The sequence below is a fragment of the Cyprinus carpio genome, chromosome A22, assembly GCF_018340385.1.
Source record: "Cyprinus carpio isolate SPL01 chromosome A22, ASM1834038v1, whole genome shotgun sequence".
In the NCBI taxonomy this organism is placed as follows: domain Eukaryota; kingdom Metazoa; phylum Chordata; class Actinopteri; order Cypriniformes; family Cyprinidae; genus Cyprinus; species Cyprinus carpio.
The window spans coordinates 12181677-12192518 of NC_056593.1; the positions used below are offsets into that span (position 1 = coordinate 12181677).

The 10842-nt window shown below is 36.9% G+C and overlaps 1 protein-coding gene and 1 pseudogene across 1 annotated transcript in view; both read right to left on the reverse strand.

Annotated features, from left to right (window-relative positions):
- LOC109059363 overlaps positions 1-10842 on the reverse strand; it is an 83054-nt pseudogene that overhangs the window by 56087 nt on the left and 16125 nt on the right.
- The window catches only part of cfhl2 (complement factor H like 2), a 66447-nt gene that overhangs the window by 3106 nt on the left and 52499 nt on the right, over positions 1-10842 (reverse strand). Inside the window, exons 5-6 of the mRNA XM_042711874.1 lie at positions 2406-2588; positions 609-635 (exon numbers count right to left, since the gene is read on the reverse strand). Of these exons, the coding sequence (XP_042567808.1) occupies positions 609-635; positions 2406-2588 (210 nt within the window). The remainder of the gene's footprint in view (positions 1-608; positions 636-2405; positions 2589-10842) is intronic.

The window sequence follows — 10842 nt, forward strand, 5'->3', positions numbered from 1 at the left end:
AAACTAGACGGACATTTAAGGGATACTGTGCAGTCACACCACTTATTAAACAACATTTCACCACATAAATGATTAAGGCAATAAAATATATTGATTTAAGATGAAAATGTTTTAAAATCTTACCAGTTTGTAAGTTATCTTGTAATCAATTACAGTGTACAAAACACTCATCAGAAACGAGAGACATTAAATAATTATACACATAATACTGAATTATGTTTTAATATTTTATTAGTTAAGCACACAAAAAGCTTTCAGAAAGAAAAACTGTTTCTAGCAAGCGTACAGTGCTGACTTCAGTTACCCGGATGAGCCTGTGTTATCAGCTTTTGCCGGTTGTTATCGAGGGATATGTCGCAACTGACCAATCAGAAGCAAGTATTCCACAGAGTCGTGTAATAAGTAATTGTAACATACCAGTGCATTTTTTTTTTTTTTTTTGGATTGTAAGATGTTTACATGTCAGAGAACAATGTTTAGTTAAAAACTATTTATTTTAATAACAAAGACCTTTTTTATTTTATTAACATCAGCCTTTTAGATCAAATAAGTCTAAGGGAGTTAAGGAGAAAAAATAAATAAAATAGAATATAAAAGAGAATGTTTACCTGCAGTGTTTGAAGACCCAGATGTCACTAAACATACAAGAAAACAGAAAATAACTGCATATAAATACATTTTCCATAGGTCAAACAAAATGAAGCTTTCTGTTTATAAATATTTGTTGACCAGAACGGCCTCTTTTCAAAAAGGAAATGTCAAATGAGACGCAAATGGGCGTCCTGCAGCTCGAAAGTTTGTTTGTTTTGTAAATGTTTTGAACTCAACCCCCAAAAAATAAAAAATAAAATCCATTGATTTAATGATGTAAAGAAACTTAATGAAAATAAAAATATTCTGATCTTTTGCTGAGCTCTTATTTTTTTTGTGTTATTTATATTGCCATTTTAAATCTAACAATGGCCCCAAATGCATCTGCAGATGCCTTGAACCTAAAAAGCCTAAATTATAAAAACTGAAATGAAATAAAAAACTTACATGTTGTCACTGTACTGAAGCCACAGTAATTCACATATTATCTGGAAAATGTTTACGTTGTATTAAGTTGACACAGTATAATTTTTGTACAGTTTCAGTTCAGTTCAAATTAATTTGTGTACCGCACCTTGTTGACTACAAATGCAGAGTTACAGGCTGGTGGAAGCTAAAAGGGTTGTGAAATGCACTTCCAGATTTTTAAATTATGTTTCCCGAGTTTATCTTATAAAGTTCAGTGCAGAGTTCTCCGATACAAACCACAAATGTCTTGGTAATTTTAACTAGTTTAAAGCCTGGTGAAACAGCACTGACATTCTTAACGACACTGACACGGAAAACAGGAGAAACATTCTGCAACAACAATCCAGTTAGAAGGCTTTTCAGTCCACAAACCACAAACAGTCACCATTAATTTACTGTAGTAACACTAACTGTTACCATAGTATTGTGGCAGAAATGTGGGATTATATTAGTAATGCAGACATTAAATGTATTAAAGGAGCAATATAATATAATATAATATAATATAATATAATATAATATAATATAATATAACATAAATTAACATTAAATATATTAAATTATTTTATTTTATATTTTTTTTTTAAATATAAATATAGTGTAGTTTTTGCATTTGTTTTGTATTAAATGTCTTTAGGCTACAGTTTTTTTCATAATAAATGCAATAGAAACAATATAGTTATTTTCATGATAGTGAGTATCTGTCGTTAACATGATCTAAATACTATATGGAAGACCAATGGTTAATTGTAATCATAATTTAATCATGTCAGAATATTAAAATTTTACCCTATAAAAAGTAGGTTTTTACATTTTTTACAGATGTTACTGTTTTTGTTAATGAACATAAGTTTTAAATATTCATCCCAATTCAAGCTCAGTGCATGTCTAGCATTTTTTACAGATGGTCATATCAATACGTGAATATATGAATGAAATGTTCACCTGTTTCTGATAATACCACAGTCAACTGTCTACTTTCTAAAACTTTCATTCAGCATCAAAAATTGGCCTTTGAACTAAATAAAAATTGTACATTTATCATGATAATTGTTGGTATGTACTACATTTATCAATATCGATTATATTAAACATTTTATTGTGACAATTTTTTTGGCTATATCGCCCAGCCCTATAAGTACTATTATTGTCATATTCATATACAAGGGTATGTACTGATTTTATTAGCAGCACTGAAATGATATGCTTGGTGTTTTAATAGAATGTTACACACACACACACACACACACACACACACACACACACACACAATATATATTATTTATATTTATATAAGAAAATAAATAAAAAAAGAATTTTTATATATATATAAAAATTAAATGAACCTTTGCACTTTGGAACAACGTCACTCCATTTTCCCGTCTCTTCACAGCGAATATCACTACTTCCGTCTATCATTTTGTCAGAAGATACACACTCAAAGTGAATAACATCACCATAACTTCCCTCCTCTGTGTTACCCGACGCAGTCACCTCCCCATCTGTGCTGATGGCTGGACATTTCACCACTGAATATGAAAATAAAAATAAAGAAACCAACAAACCAGTCACTAAATAATAAATCAATAAATCTTTTTAGTTATAATTCTCTTCTAGCTTATGAGTCACTATTCTATGATGGAGAGATATTAAACGAGAGAAAAAAAGAGGAAAAACTGATTTTAAAGAAATCGTACCCTCACAGACAGGGACAGCGTTGTCCCATCCTTGAGCTCTGCAGGTACGATGATTCATTCTGCTTGTCATTTCATACCTGTGAACATAATTATTTTACAAGTACAAGGATTATCAAACTCAAGAGGAAAGTATACATTCCATATGATAAAAAAAGCATAAGTACATTTACCCTTTCTTTCTTGTATGTATAAATGTTTGTTGATAAAAAAAAAATCTGTGTCCTCTTCTTTAAGTTCAAAATTACCATTTGGTGTGTCGCCTGGATGACTACATTTTTTCCCTGCGGAAATCAAACATGTTTTACTTTACATGGTAACAATGATTTAATAACTATGTGGCCATCGTATATTGACAATTCTCTTACTTGCACATGGTCGCTCAATGGATTTTTTCCATTCTCCTTTTTCACACTTTAATTTATACAAGCCAGTATAACCTGTCATGCAGTTCACTCTCACTGTTTCACCATCAGCGTATGAAGCGTTCTCAGCTGGTTCTGTTTTTTCAAAAGTAATGTCCTCTCGAAGACATTCTGCGAAGCACAAACAAATGTTACACAAAGACATAATTGTTTTATGTATATTAAATGCTGAAGTACATCCACAACTAGTCAACACTCTCTAAATCTACATGTTAAACGTAAATGTACAGTTAAATGTTTTGGAAACTGCATATAATATAACATTTCTATTGAAGTCAGTAAAATCTAAAAAAAAAAAGACATTCAAATAAATAGCATCAACAACAAAATCACTTACCTTTACATTGGGCACAATTTAAGAAAAACAACCAAAAGCCGAAGCCGAGGAGTTTTACAGGAACTCTCATTTTGAGATCAGTTTACAAATACTTTTTTTTTGGAGTCTCTGAAACTCTTGCCTGCTTATGGATCAACAAGTTAATAATTTACCAGTGTCAAAGGGATTTCTTTCTTACGCCAGACCTCTCTGAGCACAAGCAAAAAAAAAAAAAAAAAAAAAAAAAAAAATCTGATGTAGCAATTCATCTTTGTTATTTGGACACACCAAAAAGTTTCCTTAGAGAAGTCAAACTTCTTGAGTCAAATGTCTGTAACGTATGAACAGGAAGTAAAAGTCAGATTCTAAAATAACTGCCATATTTACTGCTTAATACTGTTAGATGTTTTTAACTGGTTCATGTATTTTATATATTGATTCAAGAAAAATATTACGTGATGAATGTATCTGTCTCATTAGAAATGAGTGAGATGAAAGAAGATTCACAACACTTTCAAGTCTTCAAACATTGCAATAGTACACAGAGTAACTAGTTACATGTAACAGAATTGCGTAATTTCATTACAAAATAAATGTAATTGTAATCAATTACAGTAACTGAATAAAAAGTGTAATTAAATTACAGTTACTTATAAAAATGTTAACGATTACAAAGGGATTTTTTCACACACACACACACACACACACACACACACACACACACTTTTACAGTTACTTATAAAAATGTTAAATTTGCTTGCTGTTCTTATGAATTACTCTGAAAATCCAAATACCTTGGCAAGTCATTTAGCAAGATGACAGTTACACATGGCTCACTTACATTCACAAGTCCTTCTATTTATAACATTAAACACTCAAGAATAGACAAAACATATTTGTTTCCATATGTGCATACTCCCTATAATGGCTGAAACTGAACAGAATTTTGCTAATCTTTTTTTTTTGCAATCCCCCCAACTGCAACCCTCTAATCACATTCTTATGCACATGGCCTAAACTTCCAAATACTAGGGTAATTAACTTACAATGATAGTCAAGTTGAGGGATAGCTTCAATCAATGGCTGATATTTCTGCAGTTTGGAAAGATAGCAGGTATTCAGATACAGATCAAAACAACAGCCAACCTCAATAACAAATACAAAGTTCAAAGTCTCAGTTACAATTACAATGTCAGGAGTGCTTGGAATGTTTTTGAAATAGTCACTTTCAGATGTGTTATGATAGAACCAGTTTAATTCAGCAGAAGTATGCGGATAAACCTTGCTGTCTCTATGTATTTCTTTTAAGTCATTTAAAGTCAGATCAACTAGGCGATCGTGTCTGGTCACATACAGTCCTTTGTAACAACAGCATCCATTTAAGATGTGAGCAACTGTTTCATTTTCCTGTTTATTTTGATGGGACAGGCAATAGTGGTTGTAATTTGACGGCAACCATATTGACAGATTGTACATCATTGGGAGACATTGTAGTCATGCTTTAATCGTAAAAATGGGAATGTCCTCTGAGATTGAAGGGTTTGTCAAAACAGAATGGAAAACTGAATGGTCGGCCAGTTGGAGAAGTGCTAACTGTCCCTGCAGTTTCAAGCCCATCCAATGCTGGGCATTTTGGGCTTATCTGAGGTGAAGAAGTGAGACTCTTATGTTATTGGTCGATAGTTGATGAGGTGTACTTTCTGTGCTAGTACTGTGTACTGCTAGAGTACATATATAAAGGTCTGTTATTATATTCTCATTAAGATCCGCTATTGCTCCATCAGGTCCCTGCTAAGAGAGCTGCAGTGGCAGAGATCATTCAAATCCACCCAATCAGAGTGTACACCAAATCCAGCTGTTTTAATGTCCAATTTACCATTAGGTCTAAGCTTGAACTCAAGAAACTGGGGCTTGTTGTGTGAAGTAGCTGGTATTTTGCACCGCTGTAGATGTACAGAGTTGTAGATGTAAGAGTGACTCACGTGCAAACACTATGACAGTTGTATCATCATTGTTCTACATATTACGAAGATGACTTATTCTGGAGGTAGTGTAAATCAATATTTGGAATTCCAAGACCTCTGTCTCGGCATGACTGGAAAATAATGTCTTGGGTTGTATGGCTATTGAGACAGAGCCATTTTCTCACTAGCTTTGCATTGTGGGATATGCACATTCAGAAGGAGAAGTTGAATTTTAGTTATTACAATCAATCTGATAGCCTTGATTTTCATCATTATGGGGAGAGGGGAGGAGTCAATCAATGCGAGTCTTCTGATAACCTGTTTCCCAATCACTGATAACATTGAATTCATGTCCCAGATAAGGATAGGTTTCATGAAGTTCATATAGATGGATAGGTTTACATGCTAATGCAAAGACCAGAGTTTTGTCACACTTTGATTTATATCATATATTTCCTCCAGTTCGTGTTTTGTAAAACACAGTATATTTTTATGTTTAATATCCAGACCTGACCACCTTATGAAGTCATCCGTACGGAGGAGCATATTATGAATTACATTCTCATCTCGTTAAGATATTTACACATCATACGCATAAGCTTGCACTGGGTTTGGGGATCGCATACTGGTGCGCACCGGGGGTATGCAAACCGAGCCGGACAATTTGGTCAGTCGCACTTTTAAACACATTTTAGTTTCGCTATTCATGGGTTTCAGTCACGTGACATTTTTGATGCCGCCGCCATCTTTAGGACCTTGCATAGCCTTTCCTTGGTTATCGGAAACCAAAAAACACTTTACCAACCTTACTTCAGGATTAGATACTTATTTACTGTCAAGCGAACTGCTGTCCACTAATGTCTAGTGAAAACTTACCAATTTGACGTTTGCTGATAGGCTATTTACATCTACCTCATACACAATCCCTCTCCGTACACTCGGGGCATTTTCAGTTAAATTTTCACCTGTTAGAGACTTTTCCATCGATCCATCTGCCGCACCCGGCCTGGATGCCTGTGTACTCACTTTCAGATTGTAGGCTGAATCAACCGGACCAGATGCGATGCCGACACTGCCGCATCCAAGCCGGACTGTACTGTTCATTAATATTTCATTAAAAATTGATAACATTACCTAGCCAATACGTTTACTTTAATTTTAATTTTAAAATAACTTGACTTAAATCTATAAACATCTCATTATTATGAAAGCAATTTTAAAGTCCATTAAATAACTACAGTAGCTTCACCAAGCTGGCATGAGGAAAATTTATTTTCAAAACAATTTATTTACAAAACCATGTGTATTCTTCAGTTAAGATTCCAACATTATGTTACATAGTATAATCATAGTCAGTACAGAAGTTTATTTTATTTTATATTGTAGAAAATTCCTAGTGGTGCAAACATTCATTTCAGCCAGGAATTAATGGCTAGTATGTAGTTAACAGCACTACAAGGGCACCCAGTCTTGATACAGATCTTAAGTGGTATTGGATCAGTTATGACACTTTCGCATATGACTTGAACATAAGAGTTATTATAAACATCCTTAAATTCTCTCTCTGTTCTCTTTCTCTCACACTACACATGAAAAAGACCCGTGTATGCTTTTTTTCTCGCTTGTGGTGATGTAATCCCAAACATTGATTAACACATTATACATACTCAGCAAACTGAACCCCTGCAAAGCAATTAAATTCTGTTTGTATAGTGAAGTTTTATTTGTATGGTACTGGTATTAATGTTTTTGAAGATGAGGCAAAGCTGTGGACCAAAATGAAATGCTCGCAGGACTGTCTGCTATTTTACAATTTTATTTTATGTCTCATTGTTCAGCAAATCAGAAGCTGATTATATGAAATGGATTTACAATTAAAATTAAATATTTTTCTCTTCTGTATGTCGATCAACAGGACATTTTAAAAAAATAAATAAATAAAATAGCAAAAAAACTTTTTTATTGCCAAATATAACCAACTGGTTTTACCTGTAACACTATTTCACTTTCTCATTTTATGTCTACATGTAGAACTTATTTGTTGTTTTCCACTAGTACTTTGAATTTTAAAAAACAAATGTCAAACCAAAAATTTTTTTTATTTTTTTTAATTTTTTAATTTGATTATATTCAGAATAAATATTTAATATTTAAAGAAGATTTTTAAAGAAAAAAAAAAAACGACAACACTATAATCATAAAAAAATCAATAAATTTTTTTTTATGATTAGAACAGAATAAATCACATTAATTATTTAGGCATTCATCATCTACCAAAAGGGATACGATGCCTATCACAGCATTCTGTATATACTGTAAGCTTTTTCAGTATTATCAGCAAATTAGCGAGGGAATTTTTTTCCTCTTGTGGTTTTCATCTCAGGGTTCTTTCAAGAGGATTTTGTGATCTAGAACGTGTGTTTACTGCATCGATCATAAGCTGCCTGATTTGGAAGTGACTGAGTTAGCATTGCTGCTCGCAGCAATGCATTATTGACATGGACTCAAGTAAAAGTTCAGATGGGATCCGCATTTCCTGCATCAAGAAGGATATCAAGAGATCAACCATCCACGTCACAGCTCTAAATGTCTTCACGAAGCTAAGCTAAGTTCCTTGCTTTCAGGTTATTTGCAACATGCTTGTTGCTAAGGCTATTTATGTGGCTTAGGTTCCCTTTCGAAAGGGAACCCCACGCTGTGTCCTCTAGAGGGCGCTATGGGAACGCTGTCAGCGTGACCGGTGTCTGAACCATGAATGAAAATACGACAATGAACTTGACATTGGGAGGCGGAAGCCTATGACGTAAGCTAATGAGTGACTGCCGATATAAAAGGGCACTTGTAGAACACATCATCCTCTTTTTTGTCTTCAAGCCTTGTGTACTAAGCATGTGTGTTTTGAGTCACGAGGGAGTAGGATGCGCTCACTGTTGCAATCGCGGAGCTAATAGAGCAGAGGTCTGTACTCGAGTTTTTGCCAGCGTTTGCACGAGAGAGCTGAGACAAGCTTAATGCGATGCATTCGCGGCGGTTTCAGTTCTCGTCTGATTCTTGAGGGAATTAAGTGTTTGATCAGAATGTATGGATCTCAGGTGAGATAGCAACGCTGCGAGAGGTGATTGCATTGAGAATGCCTGATTCTTTTGAAAATTTAGCGCCTCTCACCCGTGTTTCGGGTCTTGTGTCTGCCGGGGTAGTTAATCAGGCCGATCATGGGTATTGTAGATGGGGCATGGAAGGAATCTGACGTGGAATGCTTTTTTCTTCCAGAATTCCTTTTGTATATATTTATAGAATAGGAACTGTGTATAATGTGGATTATCTACATTATTGGTGAAGGAGGCTCCTGATTTGGTATAAAAAAAGGCAAGTTTTTTAAGTTGTTAGACTCTTGTTTGAGCCTCCTCTGAGCCTTCTCATCCTCTCAGCCCAGATTGTGAGGCTCTCTGTGAGCCTCCCTGATCAGCGGTTCTTGAGGGGGCTAGGCTGAGATCACAGTTCCTGGTACTCTCAACGGAGCTCTGTGGTGCCGCTTAGACAGAACTATAAATATGTAGGCTCTATGTGAGCCTCACTAACTGCATCTAGCATTGAGTAGTCAGGTCTCCTCTCGTTTTAGAGAGATGTTACCTTGAGACCTCCACTCTTAAGAGCTTCTCTAAGAGGGTTGAGTGCTTGGCTTCCTCTCATTTTAGAGTGTCATCCTGCTGAAGCCTTCGCTCTCAGAGCTCCGTCATGGGCAGTGATTGAGTTTGTAGGCTCTGTCTTTGAGCCTCGCTTACTGCCTCCGGCGCTGAGTGTAGCCAGGTCTCCTCTCGCTTTAGAGAGTCGTTATGCTGAGACCTCCACTCTTAGGAGCTCCCCTACCAGGGTTGAGCGTTGTTAGGTTTCCTCTCGTTTAGAGAGTCATTCTGCTGAAGCCTCCGCTCCCCAGAGCTCCGCCTAGGCAGTAGTGGAGTGTAGGCTCTTCTATTTTGAGCCTTACTAACTGCCTTTGACGCTGAGTGTGGCTAGGTCTCTTCTCATTTTAGAGAGTCATTATGTGGAGGACTCCACTCTTAAGAGCTCAAACTAGGTTTGAGTGTGTAGGTTTCCTCTCATTTAAGAGTCATTCTGATGAAGCCTCCACTCTCCATAGCTCAGCTTGGACAGTACTATTGGTAGGTAGGCTCCTCTTCTTTTGGGAGCCAAGCTAACTGTCTTTAGCGCTGAGTGTAGTCAGGTCTCCTCTTGTTCTAGAGAGTCATGCTGAGGCCTCCACTCTTAAGAGCTTCTCTAGGAGGGTTGAGTGTTAGGCTTCCTCTCGTTTAAGAGAGTCATCCTGCTGAAGCCTTCACTCTTTAGAGCTCCGTCAGGGGCAGTGATATGAGTTTGTAGGCTCTTTCTTGAGCCTCGCTTACTGCCTCTGGCGCTGAGTGTAGCCAGGTCTCCTCTCGCTTTAGAGAGTCGTCATGCTGAGACCTCCACTTTTAAGAGCTCCCCTGAGCTGATACTTAAGAAATTAAGTACACAAACATCTGTGTACTTCCTGAAATCCACATAGTGGTGAATGTGCATGTGAAGACTTTGCATACTTTCTAAAATCCACATAGTGGTAAGTGTGCATGCTAGCACTTTTGCACACTTTTTCTAAAATCCACATAAGGGGTCAGTGCGCACGCAAGACTCTGTGCACTGTCTGGAATCCTGTACGGTAAGGGTTACGTGCATTAGCTACATTCCCTTTCTCTGAGTTGGTTAGACCCCCGGTACCTTGGGGTCCACTCAACCAGTGCATCCCTACTAACACACTTGGAGCATCGCTCCCCTCAGCAGAGGGTTATGGTGAGCAGGGTGTGCCTGTTGACTTCCTCTCTGGTAGGAGAGTCATTTTGCTGGGGCCTCCGCTCCCCAGAGCTCTGCTAGACAGTACTATTGGTATGTCGGCTCCTTTTCTGTGAGCCTCGCTGACTGTCTTTAGCATTCAGTGTAGTTAGGTCTCCTCTCGGTTTAGAGAGTCGTTATGCTGAAGCCTCCACTTTTAAGAGCTCCCCTGCCAGGGTTGAGCGTTGTTGGTTTCCTCTCGTTTTAGAGAGTCATTCTGCTGAAGCCTCCGCTCCCCAGAGCTCCGCTTAGACAGTAGAGGGGTGTAGGCTCTTCTATTTGAGCCTCACTAACTGCCTTTGACGGTGAGTGTGGCTAGGCTGAGGCCTCCACTCTTAAGAGCTCAAACTAGGATTGAGTGTGTAGGTTTCCTCTCATTTAAGAGAGTCATTCTGTTGAAGCCTCCGCTCTCCTTAGCTCCGCTTGGGAAGTAATATTGGTTGGTAGGCTCCTCTTCTTTTGTGAGCCTCGCCAACTGTCTTTAGCGCTGAGTGTTGTCAGGCCCCCTCTCGCTTTAGAGA